Source organism: Lepidochelys kempii, chromosome 2 (assembly GCF_965140285.1).
Source record: "Lepidochelys kempii isolate rLepKem1 chromosome 2, rLepKem1.hap1, whole genome shotgun sequence".
NCBI lineage: Eukaryota > Metazoa > Chordata > Testudines > Cheloniidae > Lepidochelys > Lepidochelys kempii.
The window spans coordinates 183,719,404-183,737,602 of NC_136381.1; the positions used below are offsets into that span (position 1 = coordinate 183,719,404).

General features: G+C 42.6%; 1 protein-coding gene across 2 annotated transcripts in view; it reads right to left on the bottom strand.

Moving 5' to 3' along the window:
- Window positions 1-17,549, bottom strand: part of ITPRID1 (ITPR interacting domain containing 1) — an 85,475-nt gene extending 67,926 nt beyond the window's left edge. Inside the window, exons 1-4 of one of the 2 annotated variants that reach the window (XM_073329499.2) lie at window positions 17,458-17,549; window positions 3,855-4,029; window positions 2,094-2,142; window positions 543-586 (exon numbers count right to left, since the gene is read on the bottom strand). In XM_073329499.2, coding sequence (XP_073185600.2) covers window positions 543-586; window positions 2,094-2,142; window positions 3,855-4,029; window positions 17,458-17,499 — 310 coding nt within the window. In that variant the 5' untranslated portion in view covers window positions 17,500-17,549. Of the gene's footprint in view, window positions 1-542; window positions 587-2,093; window positions 2,143-3,854; window positions 4,030-10,751; window positions 10,845-17,457 lie in introns of those variants that run through there. The other variant, XM_073329501.2, reaches the window with a different exon arrangement.
- Between the last annotated feature and the right edge of the window lie 650 nt (window positions 17,550-18,199).

Genomic DNA, 18,199 nt, shown 5'->3' on the forward strand with positions numbered 1-18,199 from the left:
TTTTTTGGCTCCCCTTCACGTTCCCCCATCACTGACATAACCCGCAGATCTGTTACCGTCAGTTAACAAGTACATTAGGAGAGATGTCACAATCAAAGCAAGAATTAAAGCAGTTCAAATCAAACACCACAAAAGTTCGGTGGGCCAGATCATCCACTGGTAGAAATCTGCATACGTATCTCCATTGACTTGAGTGGAGATACACCAATTTATATCCACTTAGGATCTGGAGATTAAAGAGGTCTCTGCTGAGTGCTAGTTTGGGGGTCTTCTGATTGAGACTCCAGACGGAGAAGGAACGGAGAGTTTACCTATGGATGAAAGGCTCAACACAACAGATGCAAAGACAAATGGAGAGCTGTGCCTTTTAGTAGTGTACAAATGAACAACTCTTCAGAGGAACAAGACAAACGGTGAAACGTCTACTGATTATTTATTAATCATGGATGCGCTATCTGATGCATCCAGAATATCTACCATTACTGACAAATGTTAATCCTTTGCCCAGAGAGGCAGATCTCCCAGATTTTTTACTGTTTTACCTGCGTTTTCTCTGTCTTGTTGTAAATCTTCACTTGTAGACAAGCTGTAAATATAAGATGTGCTTTTTAAAAAGAAGGAATTAAATCGCTATAAAAAGCATGACACTCAGCTGCTTTTTCATTAAATAGATATGGTAGGGGGATGCAGTTTCATAGAAAAGTACAGCACTAGGCATTCAATGTATGTTAGAGCTGCCATGTATGTATGGTGTTGAGGAAAATGCTCCCTGTGCCCAACTTAATTCCTACTAGTACTTGCCCCCTCCCCTGCTCCCCAACATACAGAGACCTTAATTAAGCACTAAGGGTCCAATCTTGCAGTCCTTGCCACAGACAAAGCCTCTGTTTATGTCCATGAAAATTTTGCCTAAGGAAAACATGCAGTTTATGGTCCTAAATCTATCAAGGGCTAAAATTATGGCTTCCCCTGTCCACACGGACTAGCGAGGGAAGAGGTTGAACAACGTCTTACCCTTTTGAGGAGGCACCCACACAGGAGGCAGCCATAATCTGGTTCCCACTAGATCCAATATGTGTGGTGGGGTGGTCACTAGCTTGCAATACTGTACTAAATGACCAAGTGGGGCATGGCTGGGTGGGACAGGCCATGGTGACGGTCCTGCCCACGCTAAGCCTAAAAGGTGCTGGCATGACTATATAGGATGAATGCTTCTTACATCCTTTTATACTCATCACCATGTCCCCAGACACTGTTCCTAAGTCTGTGCCATTCCTTCTCCTCCCCGGTGCAATTCTGCCTATGAAGAGGTGGAATGTAGTTCTAGTTACTGAAACACCGTATCCACAGGGCTATTGGCTACAACTGAGCAAAATTCAGAATTTATGTCCCATGGGAAATTCCAATATTTGTTTTCCTCACAAACTGGATAAAACAGCAAAATCTTATTTTTCCTCATGGAACAAAATATTCTGAAAAATGTTGATTTGGAAACGTTGAAACATTTCACTTTGCCATTTTCTATAGAAACAAAACATTTCAATAGTCCCGAAATGGAAATGTTTAGTTTGGGATTGTTGAACTGATCCAAAGAGCTTCATTTTAAGTCAATTCAACATTGCACCCATTGTGGTGCATTGTCTCATGAGAGCTGTAATTTGGAAGTCTGATGCCCCTATTCTTTTCTATAAACCAGACTCCCTCGGCAGAGAACAACTCCCATGATCCAACTAAGTCACATGACTCCCATGATGCATCATACAGCATTTTTGGAGGTGTAGCCCCCCAACCCATATGAGAGAATGGGAAACTGCACTACAACTCCCATGAGGCAATGCACCGTGATAGGGAAATATAGTTGAATGTTGAATTGATTCAAAACAAAACATTTTGAACACACCCAAAGATCAGATATTTTGTTCTGATTTTTCCAATGGCAAAATTTCAATTTTCCTGCAGAAAATTTCAATTTTCCAGAAACCGCATTGTCCATCAGAAAATCCCTGGCCAGCTCTACTGTTGCTATCAGTAAGTGCAGAGGCATAATTTGATGATGCAGCAAATACTTATTCAATAACATGACCAAAACTTACAAGAACCCAGAATCCAGCCAGTGGCGAATATTTTCTTCTTTAGAATCTTCTGAAAATAACAATAAACAAGATACAGGATCACTGGCTCCAGTTGCGGATTGGTTTATAGCCATTTACCACATGACTGAACTGCTTCATTTCCCAGTGCCATTAATCCCAGAATTTGTAAACGCTATTAGGGGAAAGACTGCCAGTAAATTCATTTCAATAACCTGAGTTCTTTCTAAACGGAGTTCCATTGTGCGAGGCACTATACAAAATCATAGTAAGAGACAGTCCCTGCCCCAAAGATGGTACACTCTAAATGGAAAAGATGAATAAAAGGTAGGTGGAAGGAAGGATTATTATCCCCATTTTACATATGGGGAAACTGAGGCACAGAGACCATTATTTAATCACTAAAAATGCTACAACAAAAATCTGATATGTATTAATGCTTTTTTTTTTTTGCTTCTTGATGTTCAGATAAAGCATCAGTTTAAAAGATAACCTAGCCACTGAGTCTTTAATTAATTAGAGGATTAGGATTAAAGTTCACTGGAAGAGTATTCTCTAGAAGTTCGTGCACTGTCAGATGTTAGACACTACATTCACCAAAACATAAATAAAAGAGGGTCAGAAAAATACAACAAAAATAAAATTTTAACAAAACCAAAAATTGGGGTGTGGATTTTTCACTCCCCTGAGAAACACAGTTATATTGACCTAATTTCCTAGTGTAGACCAGGCCTAAAATCAGTTTAAAGCCTACTCAAATTAAACCAGTGCAACATGAATGTAAAGAAGGCCTAGGTTTGTTTTGCATCTTTTCCCACTGTGCGGGTACACTAACAGATCAGGGCCTAAAATGGAAACAAAATACAAAAAAACCCAACCCCCCCCCAACGGATTCAGAGAAACTAATGTTTAATACACCTTACAAATCTTGGTTGTTTCACAATATATCAACCTATAGACAGAGCTCATCCTTTAGCTCAAGTGGGAGAGGTCTGCATTTCCACAGTGTATGGATTGGGGTTAACAAAATAGTAGATAAGACACTGATACCTCTTTTAGCCAATAAACATCAACCAACCAATTAATACCCTGAAACAAATCAGCCTTAAAAAGTAAACCAATAAAATCTAAAAAAGCCACAAAACAAAAACTTACTGCAAGCAGAGTTTACATCCTGAAAAAGAAGAAGTGCCAGGGACTCCATGAAGCCCACTAAGGACTTTGCTATTCCTCTCAGTTTTATGTGGAAGGGGTTCAAATCCTATGGGGATAGGTGGCAGTATAAAACATTAAAATAACTAGAAATGAAATATAGAATAGACAAGGGACAAGACTGGGGACTGATCTAATGGAAGCAACTGGCAAATGTAGCAGTCAGGCAAACTCAACAAAAATAAAAGGACTGCTTTTATTGGACATTCATATACTCCCCACTTAAGACTCTTTGGTACAGAAAAACTGTGTGACATGCTTGTTTATAACTTGTATCACCAGAGTTATTAGGAGATAATGCAATGGTATTAATGCTTATTACTGTGTAATTGTTTCACTGGAGTTTGCATATTGTCTACCATGGAATTATTGTAAAATGACACAATTATTTCAAGGTAGCCATGTGACTATAAGCCTGATCTTACTGCTAGTGCAGCCTGTGCCTTAGTACTCATGTCATTAGTGCAGTCACTACACTGCAAGTAAAAATGCTATTATCCTCTGTCATAACAGGCTTTTAAGAATCCCAGGAATGCCATTCCCAGGTCTCACCAAGCTGTGAAAGAGGAAGAGGGTTGTCTACTACAGCTGGAGTCAGAGAATCGTCATCCAGTTGAGTCCATGATGCTTTGGCAGATAACAGGATACCCCTCTTGTTCATTTCACAGGTACTGCTAGTCCCATGGCAGTAAGACTCTGAAGCCATCCCACGGTGCAAGTTTGTGAGCTAAGAAAACAGATACAAAGAAAATCATGTTTAATACATTTTACAAATCCTGGCTCTTTTACAGTATAAGCAACCTACAGACGGAGCTCATCCTTTAGCTCAAGTGGGAGAGGCCTGCATTTCCACAGTGAATGGTTTGAGGGTTAAGGCACTGGACTGGAGTTCAGGGTACCTGGATTCAATGCCTGACTCTACCACAGACTCCCTATATGAACTTGGGCAAGTCACTTCACCTCTCTGCATCTCAGCTCCCTGTCTGCAATGTGGTTATGTTTGAATTGTAAGGTTTTTGGGACAGGGTTTGTTCCTTACTATGTGTGCATACAGTGTCCTGTACAATGTGTCCCTGGTCTCCGATGGTCCTGTAGGGTGCTACTGTAATACAAATTTAAAATATCTCTGCAAGGGGCATTGCAGGCACATCTCACTCTCTACCAAGCTTAGCATGGTTCAGCTGTTAACCTTCCCCATTTCAGTCAGCAAATCACCCACTAAGTCTGCAGTAAAAAAAAAGTGGCCCTGATATCATGCCACTGACTGAACCTTCCAAGTGCTGCCGTTCAATCTGCCCACAGACCGCCAATGCAGCAACGTTCTAACAAAGATCACTGTAGTCATGAATCACATTTTCAACAAGATTGTTTTTTCGGTGTGTGTGTGATGACAGATGGAGGCCAGACTGCATGAAAGATTTTAAGAGAGGAGAGAGGATTAAGCCCCATAAGAGCAGCTTTTAAGAGCTTTTTTTATCATAAGAGACAGAGAGGAAAGGAGAGGAAGGGGAACATTGGTTAGGTTCTCTCTCTAATTTTATAAATTAATCTGGAGATTTTTTTTCTCTGTCAATGACAACACTGGCTTGAGAAAGGCACAGTTTAGCAGGCATTGGGAAAGTCTCCCCTCCTCGCTTTGCTAAGGCACTTCATTTCTATCCACAGTCTCCTCCGGGAAATTCAACCTCTTCTCATGCAGAGAATCTCCCCTCAAGTGGGATTGTAGCCAACAGTGGGGCAGTTTTGTGATGCTTATAGTTTCAAAGCCTAAAGATCCCTTTCAAAGTTTGTTCTGTTAGAGCTACACACAATAAGCCTGGAACTGAACGTAACTGAAAAGGCAGGAGCCTACCAAGCAAAGTGTCTGTAACGGGGGTGTAAAAAAATCCCTCTGTTGTCTGTCTTTTGTGGATGCTGTCAAGGTAAATGAACTGGGATTCTTAACATCCTTTGAAACAACTTTTTTGTTGTTGGCTGAAGCTCATTCATGGAACATTGGCTTACATGACCTGGTCTACCCATTGAGTTCTTTCCTTTCTAAGGTGACCTGGGCACTTCCGAAAGAACTAGAGAGTGAAGTTCTCTATTTATGCAGAGAACAGGCCTACTACAGACAATGCCAGCGTGAGCTACCCCATGCTGTGCTGCCAGTGTGCTCCTACCCGTTCTTGGAGGGAGTCTAGTCCATTCAAACTCCTTTTGTCCAGATTATGGCAGGCAATGGAGAGGGACATGGGGAGAGGGGGAGGGGATGGAGAGAGGGAAGAAGAGAAAAAGGAAGCATTTCTCCCACACACTCACACCTTGTGCACAGTCCTAGTCCTGGCACTCTGCGAGGGAAGTAAATTAAACATTCCTCACAGCAAAAAACATTTGGCTCCGTTTCCAAGTGAAGCTATTCTGGATACAGAGTGACCTCCCTCTCTCTCTCCTTGGAAACACAGCAGTGTCTGGGGGTATACATGTGAGGTCTTCTCTGTGTGAGCGGTTTTGGCCAACACATTGCAGGGAGACAGGGGTGAAGGACAGAGCTATACCTTTCCATCTCTGCTTACCTGCTAGGCCGGGGGAGGCAGAAAAGCGGGCATGCAGTGCCCCCTTAGCCCTGTGCCTACAGGCCCAACCTCAGTAGAGGCTGTGCCAGCATATAAGGCAGGGAGATCTAACTTCTCCTTACACTCATGCAAGGCTACACAGCCTGCCTCGCTAATGGGCGCATAGTGAGGATATGGGACGACAGGAACTACTGCCTGCAAGAAAGTGGAGCCTTATGCCTGTCAGAAAAAAAAAGTGCTGTGAAAAATGCTTTGAAAGTGGGACACACAAAGGATGTAAATCCACACCTTTTACAATGTGGAGACGGGAATCTCCTTTTTCTCACCATGACCATTTCCAGCAGAAACAGAAGGTGAGATGCTGTGACACAGATTGCCTGAGGGTAAAGGACAAAAATTCAGATATAGCTTAGTTCAATGTGCTTATTTTCAAGTTTTGTATCTGGGTGGGGGGCAGGGGGAAGGGGACTGATTCTCCTGCACCTTGTGTTGGCTTTTATACCTGGACAAAATGGGTGTAAAATACTACCAAATCCAAACTGGAGTGTATTTTACCCATTTTCCCCTTGTGTAAATAACTACACAAGGTGCAGGGCAATAGAGAATCAAGCCCTGTATCTGGAGATGTATACAGGTAACTCCTATTAGCCTTAATTATTGTTAGCAACATTAACTTCTTTTCCATGGATAGTGGAAGAGTTCCTTTTGATTTCATATTAATTATAATACATTATGATTAATCTGACAAGGTACATCTTTTCAGACAAGAATGTCCTCTTGATCACAGTTTGGGTGCCAGAGCCACTCATCATCTACATGTTTTAATTTAACCTATCTCCAGAAGCAAATTTAGCTCTGCAAATCTGTTGATGAAATGAATGACTGGCTAGTTTCCATGTTCTGTGTATTTTATTCATTTGATAAACACATTGGGAACATCTTGGAGGCTCTGTTCACAAAGAAGGCAACAAGGTAGAAGTTAAAGACTCTTGTAAATGAGCTATGTACACAGGTTCTTAACTACACAAAGCAAATAAATAAACAAATAAATACAGCTGAAATAACATGTAGACAATTTATGGCAAGTTTTCAGGATGATCAGTCTCACTTAAAGTTGCCAGCACTTAGCAACCCCATTCTCCTTGCCACTGACAATATTTAAATGATTATTTCACAAAAACAAGTTACTCTGGAACTCCTTTCATCACACCACATTCATCATGGTACATGTTGACAAACATTTAAAGGAATTAGATAAATACTTGCCAGGTATGAAAACTAGAAATTAGTTGACAAACAGAGACTAATTATTAATGTAAAGATCTCCAAATGGAAAAGTAATGTGCCAGAAGGGTCACTCTCTGGAATGGATATCATTTAATGTTTTTATTGACCATCCAGAGACAGGATATAATTCCACAATCATCAAATCAACTGATAACAGTAAAATGGAGAGGTTTGCATAAAACAGAGGAGGATGAAAACAAACTACAAGACAAGAGCAACACAGTGGCTTGCATGTAATGAAAATCAGTACTGATAAATGTAAAGCTAAGCTCCGAGGAAAGTGACATACATCACACAGATATGGATTAGTAGACAGCAGCAAGTCACAGGCACTCCAGTTCAGCTAAGCACTTAAGGACAGGATTAACTTTAAACACATTAGTAATTCCATCTCCATTCAGCAAAGCACTCAAGCACATTCTTGGGGCCAGAATGATTTACGCATTATAGGAGCAAACTAAGCATACTGTTGCACTCCAACACCATTGTGAAAAAAGCCAATGCTATTTTCAGACATATGTGTTGGGATCATAACAAGTTATGTATAGCCTGGGATGTGTAAGTGGAATACTACATATAGTTCTAAATTGATCACCTCCATTTAGGAAGGATTAAAAAATGAGAGCCTCCCCCCCCTCCCCAAAAATGGCCTATTATTACTTTGAAAGTATTTATAGAATAGACTCATGTTCATCACCCTGAGTCTTCTCTCTTCTCTATATACCAATATATAGCTCCATCAGGTGAATGGAGCACAATGTACCTAACCTAGTAAAAAAAAGAAAGAAGACACAGGATGCACAATGGCAGGCGCAGAAGGGGAGCGACATAGGTTGTAGCATGCACTTTCCTCTAACAAAGCCCCGCCAGCTCCAGGGAGGTGAGCACCAGCAGTGACCAGTCCCAGGGGAAAAAGGGGGAAGATTTCTTGCACCCTCTTTCCCCTCCCTCCAGGCACCTGTGCAGAACTGGTCACAATCTAGCCCTAGAGACCGGATCACACTGGAATCTCAAATTCAAGCCTCCCTCTGCCAAATCTGAAGTGGAAGAGGGTTTCAGCTTCAAATTCCTGGATTTGAATCCACCATTACAGTTTTGGTTCAGATCTAAAACTGGAAGGGACTAATTTTCTGGAGCCTGTTTCCTGCTTGGAGGTGGACCAAGATGGTGGAAATCTTGTGACAACAGCCAATCTAGCAAAATTTCCACATTCTAGGCAGGGAATTCTAGACCTGAACTCTAATTCCAGCTCTGTCCCAGACTTCCGGTATGATTCTGGATACCCGCCTGGGTGCTGGACTTACAAATAAACTTTGGTGTGGTGACAGTGCCTAGAAAATCACTGAGAGTCACAAAGCCTGATTTGGGTGTGCAGGCTCCCTATAAAATGAATGGAGGGAGATAGGCACCTTAGAATGGGATTCATAAAAGCCAGCCTGGTAGGCGGCTCCTCACTTAAACTAACCAATGGGAGATGTCAAGCCAAGGGGCAAGTGCAAAGCTGCACACCACCCTTCTCTCAGAGATGGGCATCTAACTCCAGGCTGAAGGGAGGTGCCTCCCTCTGCCTGGGATTCTTAACTGCAAAAGCTGCCTTGGCATTAGGTCCCTATGCTGATTTTGTAAGCAACAGCTCCCTCACAACTTTTTAACCCAGTAATTCAGGAACTAAGCTGAGAGGGGAGACCCTGGTTCAAGTCCCCCTCCACCTGAGGGGGAGAAGGGATTTGACTAGGGGTCTCCCACCTTTCAGGAGAGTGTGCTTACCACCAGGCTATGGGATATTCTGATGTGAGGGCTCCCTCAATCTCTCCTGTTCAAGATGTTCCACTGTGGAGAAATAACAGGGAAAAATCTTTGGGTGTGAGAGAAAAAGCAACTGTGAAAATGACTTTGTAGCCTGGTGGTTAGAGCACTCCCCTGGGAGATCCAGGATCCAATCTGCCTGCACCAATGACCTTTTAAAAGTATATACACACAGTGGAACAACTTTAAGAGGAGAGGCTAAGGGAGCCCCACATCAGAATATCCCTGAGAGGTGGCAGATCCTATTCAAATCTATTCTCTCCCTCTGGCAGAGAGGATATTTGAACCTGGGATCTCCCACATCCCAGGTGAGTACCCTAACCACTGGGCTAAAAGTTATGAGGGAGGACTCCTCCTTGTTTCCCACAACCTCCAGCCCATTTTGTGTAAGCTCACCTACAGGAGCCTGATTCAGTAGGTAAACTCAGAGCACAGGGATCATGTTCCTCCCACAAGTGAGTTAGGCATAGGGACACCTATCTTCCCCCACTTTGTGCATCGCTCTGGGATTCAGGTGTCTGGATACCTGGTGTGGTCTGCAGTGCACATGCTCAGAGGCAGAAAAGTAGGTGTCTAAGGACTGTTTACTACAAAAATTTAGTCTCAGTGATTTTAGATGCCTACAAGATTCGGGTGCAGCTGAGCAGCTGCGATGAGATTCCCAGTGGGGGCCTGATTCTGTGATTTAGGCAGCTAAAGCAGCAGTTAGGTAATAAGTCATTTTGTGGATCTAGCCCTCTGTGCCTCAATTTCCCCATGTATACCAAACTATTTTACAGAGACATTGTGATGCTAAATTAATTATTTGTTAAGCAGATTGAAATCCCTATATGACGCTGCTGTAGAAGTGTAAAATATATACTGGGAGCTGAAATAATAATAATATGAAATAATTCCATGGTATGAAATAGATAGGGTGACCAGATGTCCCGTTTTTATCGGGACAGTCCCAATTTTGGGGATTTTTTCTTATATAGGTGCCTATTACTCCGCCCCCCATCCCCGTCCTGTTTTTTCATAGTTGCTATCTGGTCACCCTAGAAAGAGAAAACTTTAAAAAAATACAGCAGTTACTCAAAATGGAAAAAAAAATAAAAAAATGCCTAATTTTTATCATGATTTTGTAGCTAAAAATCTGGGGTGAATTACAGGTCACAGTGAAGTCCATGTGAAAACTTCCATTGTCTTTAGTAGGGCCAGGATTTCACTCCTGTTCTTATTAAAGTAGAAGTAGGAGTGCAATGTAGGAAAATTAATGCAGCTCTTTGTGAATCAATTCTGTGTTGGCAGCTGAATCATACCATAATGTTACATTTTAATCATAATGATTTAGCTCTTAATTGAGAAGACAGAGCAGAGCAGATGATAAGAACCAACAGCACGTCCCCCCCCCCATTTTTTTTTCCATTTGAAACACACTGTAAAACTGTACAGAGAAGAGAGAAATAGTTGATTTTTAAACCTCTTTAATATTGTCATGACAGGGAAAGTCTGAAAATTTAGCACAGAGCTCATGAAACTTGCTACAACCTGTTCACTAGAACAACTAATAAAAAAGCAACAATCTCAAAGGTCTAGCAATTCATTCCATTTGACCAGATTCCATTGCCTTCATTAATAACATTTCTTGGTCAAACAAATACAATCTGCAAGGCTGGGAAAAAGCCAAAGAAATCAAGGCTACAGTTCTTTTAACTGGAACGTAAACCAGAAAAATAAAAACAAAACAGCATTTTTCCATTAAATGGGAAGGACAGAAGGCATTTTGTAGTATAATAAAAACACTTAGCTGCGATCTAACCTGTATTTCTTGCTCCAGCTGTTAATAAAAAGGAACTGGTGTCTGGGTGCGTCTACATCTGTGCTGTGCTACACATTCAAAGACTGAAAAACCATGATACGGGAACTTGTGCTCATGGGTCGGCTCTCCAGCCCCCACTAAACTAAAAAAAACAAAACAAACAAACAAACAAAAACCCAACACGAAGGGCCAAGAAAGCTGTTTGCCAACAAGTGGTGTTTGAGTTGACAGTTAAGATGGATGATTGTTTGCTTACCCTCCCTGCCAAAGGAAAGTAGAACCTAGACTAGACATTGTTCCTAATGATGAGAAGACTTAAAAAAAAAAAAAAAAAATCAGAGTGAAGGGGGTGTGTGAGAGAGAACCGAGACAAATAAAAAAGCAGAAACTGCTTTATTTGCAAGAAATGTATTCCTATCCCTTTAACACAGTGTGACCCTTTGGCACATGCACAAGGGGAAGGATTACACTTCACTAAGGAAGTAATGCAAACTTGTCTTCATTTGGTTACCATGGATATGGTTCTCTTTGATACAAACCCTCCTATTTGCATTGCAAACAATCACAAGCAATGAAGGACACAGAACTTGATATTCAGGCTGCACAGCACCTGATCGTCCATGTAAAAGCTCACAAATAAAAAGCCAGACCTACAGACCAGCACTAGTACTTACAAAGCAAAAGTTGAAATAAAGGATTTAGGTTTCAGATTCTTAAGTAACAGATACATTCGTTCGTGCTTGAGAATTTGTAACCAGCAAACGACATCTCTACTGATATCTAGTTTTGAACTGTAGTTTCAGTTTGTTTTTTTTCCAATTTAGTAGCTACTTGGCACCATGGTTGTATAAATCATTTGATATCTTCGAAGTACTAGATTTCTATCAATACTGGAATGGAAATGAAAGTGGCAAAGTTGTATTTTTATTGTTGTTATTTGTTACCGGTATTACCATCATGCCTAGCAGCCCTAGACATAGACCAAGACCCCAGTGTGCAAGATGCTGTACGAGCTAAAAGAATAAAATGAAAAATCCCTTAAACAGAGGTACAGGGATCCAGTCTGAATGCATTGTAGCAAATAGCACAGTGAAAAACTGTCATTTGCCCCCAAAAGGAATGGCACATAATTGATTACTAGTAATTCTGTTTATTAACTAAAATTTAGCTATCATTATAGTCATTAAGTCCAGCACATCATTTTTATTCCATGTCATACCAGATACAAAGGGTCCAATCCTGCTCCCATTGATGTAAATACCCAAATTCCCATAGCTTTCAGCCGGAGCAGAACTGGGCCCCAAATTTGTCAGTCCATGTCAGTTATTACAAGAACCTACTAAGGGTTTCTCATTTCAAAGGATCTGATACAGTTTAAAAAGGAATTTTATACAGACATTTGGCTAAAAATGCTGTTTAGTCACTTGGGGTTGGATTGTGCCAGTCAGATCACCCCAAAGAAAGCAGAAAGAGAGGGGCCTCCCTGAATCCCCCCAATGTATAGGGGAGCACACAAACTGCTGCATCACTAATGGTTGCAGCATGGTCTCCTTTGTGTGGCCAGCCAGCTTTGCCAATGTAGGTGGAGCGAGGAGGGCAGAGCCATGGCTGCCTAATCTCCACCCCTTCTCTGCACCATCTGAGGTACTGTCTTCCCCCAGAGGAGTAAATTAGGGCTGCAATTCTGCCCAAGCCTTACATGTGCCATGCAAGGCAAAGGAGGCGCATTCCTCCCTTCCGTCTCAGATACACCATTGGAGCCTCAGAAGAGCTATGCAGAATCTAGCCCTGGGAAAAGAACAGCTGATTCAGAATGTAAAGCAAGACATCACAATTATTTACTCCTTAGGGCGTTCTGTGCCAAAAAGTTAAAAATTCTGCACCAAAAAAATAAAAATTCTGTGCACAATATTTTAGAATTCTGCAAGTTTTATTTGTCAAATACATGTGGAGGATCTAGCTTAGCATTGAGGAGCACAGGCCACTGACAGTACAGAGGTTGGAGATCACTGTGCAGCTCCCCCCTGGGACATGGACTCAGCGGTGAGTCTGCACCCAACCCTGACACAGTACAAGGACCGGGCCTGTCCCAGAAACACCCCAGGGCCCTGCCCCTCCATGCCAGGTGCACCAAGTGTGGGCAGGCAGGCTAAGCAAGGCAGGATCCAAATGTGGAGGGCTTAATGTGGGGGGATCCAGGTGTGGGTTGAGAGGGTTCTGTGTGGGGCAATCCGGGTGTGGGCAGCTCAGTGGAGGATGTGGGTATGAGGGGATCTGGATGCACAGGGGCTTGTTTGGGGGTTTTGGGTGCAACAGTAATGGGACTCGGCGGGGGGGTCCAGGTGAAGGTGATTGGGGCTCAGCTGTGGGGTCTGGGAATCAGAGGGATAGAGCTTGGCAGCGGGGTCTGGGTGTGGGGGGCTCAGTGGGAGGGTCCAGATGAGGGAGTAGGGCTTAGTAGGGTGGGGATCCAGATGCAGCTGGTTGGGGCTCAGTGTGCGTGTGTGTGTGTGGGGAATCCAGGTGGTTCATCAGGGTGATCCAGGTGCTTGGGGAGTGGGGCTTATCAGGGGAGCTCTGAGTGTGGGGGCGTGAGGCTCAGTGGGAGGGTCTGTGTATGAGGAGGTCTGGATGCATGCAAGTTGGGTGGATGGGGGAGCAGCTCCCTGTACAAGGATTCCTCCCCCTGCCTCTGAGAAGTGATGGGTGCAGGAAGCAGGGTGAGGAGGCGTTGGTTGCAGAGCTTCCTGAAGTTGGGGAGAAATCTGGGGGTGGGTCTGACCCAGCCCTGGATGCCGTGCAGGGGAAGAGGAGTCCTGTCCTCCCCAGTCCAGCTGGGACTAGTAGCTGAGCCCAGTGCAGGATAGGAGCCACTGCCAGGTCTTTCCCAGTCCCGTCCTCTACTCCACAGTGATTTACCTCTCTGCCAGCTGCCCTGGGCACCCAAAACATACTGTAGGGGAGGGTCACATGACCGCTGTTGTGGCTTCCCTTTGCTTCCCAATCAGAAACTCATTTTTCTGTGGGGAAGCAAAGAAATCTGCAGGCGACATAAATTCTGTGCATGCACAGTGGCACAGAATTCCCCCAGGAGTAACAATTTAGGACAGATAATGAGGACCTGGGAAACTCCAGGGGAGATTCAGGGAGGTAAAATGTAATTACCAGAATTGTAAATTGACCAGGACAACAGGCATAGACACCCTGACTTGAATGAAATGTGTCATTGGATCTTCAGAGAGCAGAATTTCAGTTTGTTGAACATTCCAAGAGCGAACAGGACCCCTAATGCCTGCTAGGGCATTAATTCCATACTGACTTGGGGCAGAGTGCCACTTACTGTATGATGTTCTGTCTGGGAAGCTTAGCCCTCAAAGGCACAGTCCCCACTACCACAACTGAATCCAGATCATCACTATCTGCAACAATTGGGTTTTCTCATCCAGCCCAGCAGGTCTGCTGAGATTTGACATGGAAGAAGCTAGAAAGGGGAGAGGAGAGAATTGCTTGGTATATAAAGAGTGGGTCCAATTCTCCTCTCACAGAAACCAGTTTTACACCAGTGTAGCTCCCGTGACTTCCATGGATTTGCTCCCTGTTTATACTGGTGCAAGTGAGAGGAGAATCAGACCCAATATGTTTCTTCCTCCTCCCCATCCACACGTGTTTTGCTTTTCATTTTCTTCTAAACCTGGGAGCTGGCACCATGCCTAGTCCAGCATGTGTTTTTACAACTATATTCGCAGAAAGCTAAAGTCAACTGCTATTGCATTACTGAGCAAATACGGCAAGAAAATAAAGAGCGAGAAGCTTTGCAAAAGGGTTGGGGTTTTATTGTTTGTTTTTTAGCTGACCTCTTACTTTACATTGGGGGACCAGTTCTCAGATGTGAGCATCTACCTGGTTGCTGAAACATTCACTTTAGGGCCTGATCCAGTGAGGCTTTGAATGTCCCTCATGAGATGCTCAGTGCCATTTTCAGGAGGTGCTTGGCACCTAGCAGGACCAAGACTTTGAGATACTCCAGTGCACATTTTAGGCACCTCCCACGGCCTTAGTGATAACTTCCCCTCAGTAGGACTTTCCCTCTGCTAACCCCTCCAGGTGAGCACACAGTGTGGGGAAGAATGGGGAAAGGAACAGACCCAAAGACCCTTCCTCTACCCTTGCATGGCCTAAGAAAAGCCTGCACAATTAGACACTGCATTCAGGGGAGTTACTCTCTTGCTACTCTTCCAGGGCACACAGCATTGCAAAGAGGACATGGCCCCTCCTTTCCCTTCACACTGGCCCATAAATCAGGACAAGACAGCAGAGGAAGGTAGGCTGGACTCTATAAAGGGGTACAGCAGCAGGACAAGAGCTCCCCCTGCCTATCAAGGAGTTCCCTATTGCACAACACATCCCCGTTCTCCCCCAAAGCAGTGCAGCAGAGCTTCCACCCCCAATTCACAGCTGGGCCTGGCAGGCATGTCTAGTCCAGTGTTTTCAGCATTGCAGGTATTCCCTATAGCAAGGGCAGGGAAGTATAGCAAATACTGAGGTAAACTTTTCCATGTCCCTCAGGCAAAATTGGCAAGTGTTGACTGTCCTCTGCAAAGGCAGAACCTGGCCCTCTAACATAGGTGCTTGAAAATTATTGGGCTCATACTTTAAACTTTTCAGTTCCAATACTTCGGTCCCGTAGCAGAGTCCTTTCCTTCCACCCCATTTTCCACTGCTATGAAATTAATTTTGAAATGCTCCTGCAGGCATCTTTTTGTTTGGTTTTTTGAATGGCAAATTTACCAGCCGGTAACACAAACTTTTAAAACTCTAGTAGCATGGCAAATTAATTAAATGAAATAGTCAGTCTGAGTGGATAATCCATTGAGAAAAGGTGTTACCCCAACACCTCTGAAATAACTTTGGTCTAGATCCTTCATCCAGTAGATCAGTTCCCTGTGACTATTCAGAGATACTTACTTGAGTGACAAAAAATGTGTGGTTCTTTTTAATTCTGTTAGTCCTGCAGAGGCATCACCTCTATGGGAAGGCTGTATTCTTGTCTCTCTGAAATTGACGCACTTGCTAAATTCTATATGCAGTGAGCCATGTTCCCAACTAGTATAAATCACTGTAGTTTCATGGACTTCATTGGAGCTAAACACATTTACACCAGCTGAAGATTTGGCCTGTTATTTTTATTTTTAGTACTGTCAGAGACAGAAAGAACCCAATTTAACTCTCAGAACTGAAAAACAAGATTTAATCCAGAAAATACTCTGAGATAAACGTAGAACCCTGCAATGTCATTTTTATAGGGCTGCTTTTCAAAGTAGAACTTAACTTTAAAATATTTTTGCACTCATTAATATTTATAATAATAAACTTTTGGAAACTATTCTATTTCCTTGCCAATGTCTATTCCCACTTCCCTGTTACATGCAAACACTGGCTTATATCTCCAGTACAAAATCAGCATTGGCTATGTGAATATAACTATTTTTGATTGGTGTCCAAAATAAATAAGGCAGGAAATGTACACTCAGACTCTGCCTTCCTTACTCATATCGGGTCTGATTCTGACAATCTTACCCATGCACCCTAGTCCACAAGCAGCTCCACTGGCTTCGATGAGAGTATGTGGAACAAGATACTTTTCAGTCTAAATAAGGCTATCAGAATTCAGTCTATGGATTAATCCCCTACTCCATGTGAGTAAGAGTGGCAGAATCAGATGTTAAATACTACAGTTATGTGGTAGATTTGTTCTCGTGAATATTTAACAAGCACCTTCCCTCTTCCCCCTCAGGGGTCAAACTTCTGCTCATCTTACATATGCAAAAGTCCTTTTGAATTTAAGTGAGGAAGTAGATAGGATTTTTTCCTAAATCGTTCCCAGTTTATCTGAGAGACTACAGGCCTGATCCAAAGCCTATTGAAGTCAATGGAAAGATGCCCACTGCAGTAAATGTCACTGCATCAGGCCCCGCATGTGAAAATGACTCTATAGAACTTTGCTGTCTGTGAATTTATATTGCAAATTCTTAGGGCAAGGATTTTATTCTGTTTTCATATGTATAGTCTAATCAACTTTGCTTACATCTTCCATATTATGGGCATCCCTCACTCAGTCAAATGTCCATTGATGTCAATGAGAATTTGCTTGAGTGAGGACTGAATGGAAACTGAGAAAAAATAGTACAATAGATAGGTTTGATTTAGGATTTGTCCTTATATATAAAAAAGTAATAATGCATTGCTGGAGAGTCAAAAAATCTCTGTGTTTGACTACTAGCATCACTAGTTAATCACTAGGTGATGCAGTTTTCTCAGTCAAAGCGATCTGAGCTAGAAACAATAAACAATTTCCCATAGACACAACTAATTGACAGCATATGAGATTACTAGTGAATCAGTCATTCCCATCACTCGTGAGTTGGTCGCACCATTCATACTGCGCTAGATGCATAACACACTTTAGTGTACAAAGGATTTGGTCCTTCAAAAGTTATTTTCCTTGGCATCACCTTTCTGCCAGCTGTGGAATAGCTATAATATATTTATAAGACAAACATGGCTTTAACAGAGGTTAGGGAAAGTAGTAAAACATTACTGTGAGGCTCACTCATTTTTATAGCCCTACACCAGAAGGTTATAATAGTTAAATAATATATATACAGAGAGAGAGAGAGAGAGAGAGAGAGAGAGGAAATAGCCTTACCTGTGTAAGCATGAAACCCAGAAACCACTTTCTAAAGCTCATCTAGAAGCAGAAAACTAACAGATAAAGCTCTCCGGTGGAATTTCCCATTTTAGCTCAACACCTTTCATGCTTTAAAAATCTTTGACACAGCTTTAACAGTTCCCAGTGGAAGAAAGGAGAAAGGACAAACATTTGCCTAATCATTGACATTTTCATAATCCCCACCCATTCATTCTAAAGAGAAACCTGTTTTTCAGATACACCTTATCTGCTCCCATTATCACACCAGTGTTCTCAGGAAGGGATGGTGTGTTCAGTGAGCTAAGTAAACTGTTCAACATGCAAACTGGAGAGGGAAAAAAAAAAACACCCACAACCTGTTGTGACCTATCAATCCCTGTTCAGAATTGTCTTGGACAGGGGGGCAGATTGAAAACAAGGAGGAATAAAGAAGGAGGTATGCCTAGAGAGTGACTTCTGTGAGTGTGTTCTCTCAGGTGATGATGACAAGATTTTGTATAAAAGCACTGGAGTAAAGGAAGGAAAAAGTAAAAACTGGTTTTGCAGATTTTTTAAAACCCATTCTTCTGTCCAACTAGACCCTGGCAGTATCTTCCAGTTAATCTACCTCTTGGCCTTTTGGCTAAGATCAAATATAGTAGCCCTTTATTATCCAATACATCCTCTCACTGGGGTCTATCCTGTACTTGTGGGAGGGGGAGCAGTTTAGTACACCTTTTCCCCCTCTAATTTCAGTTAC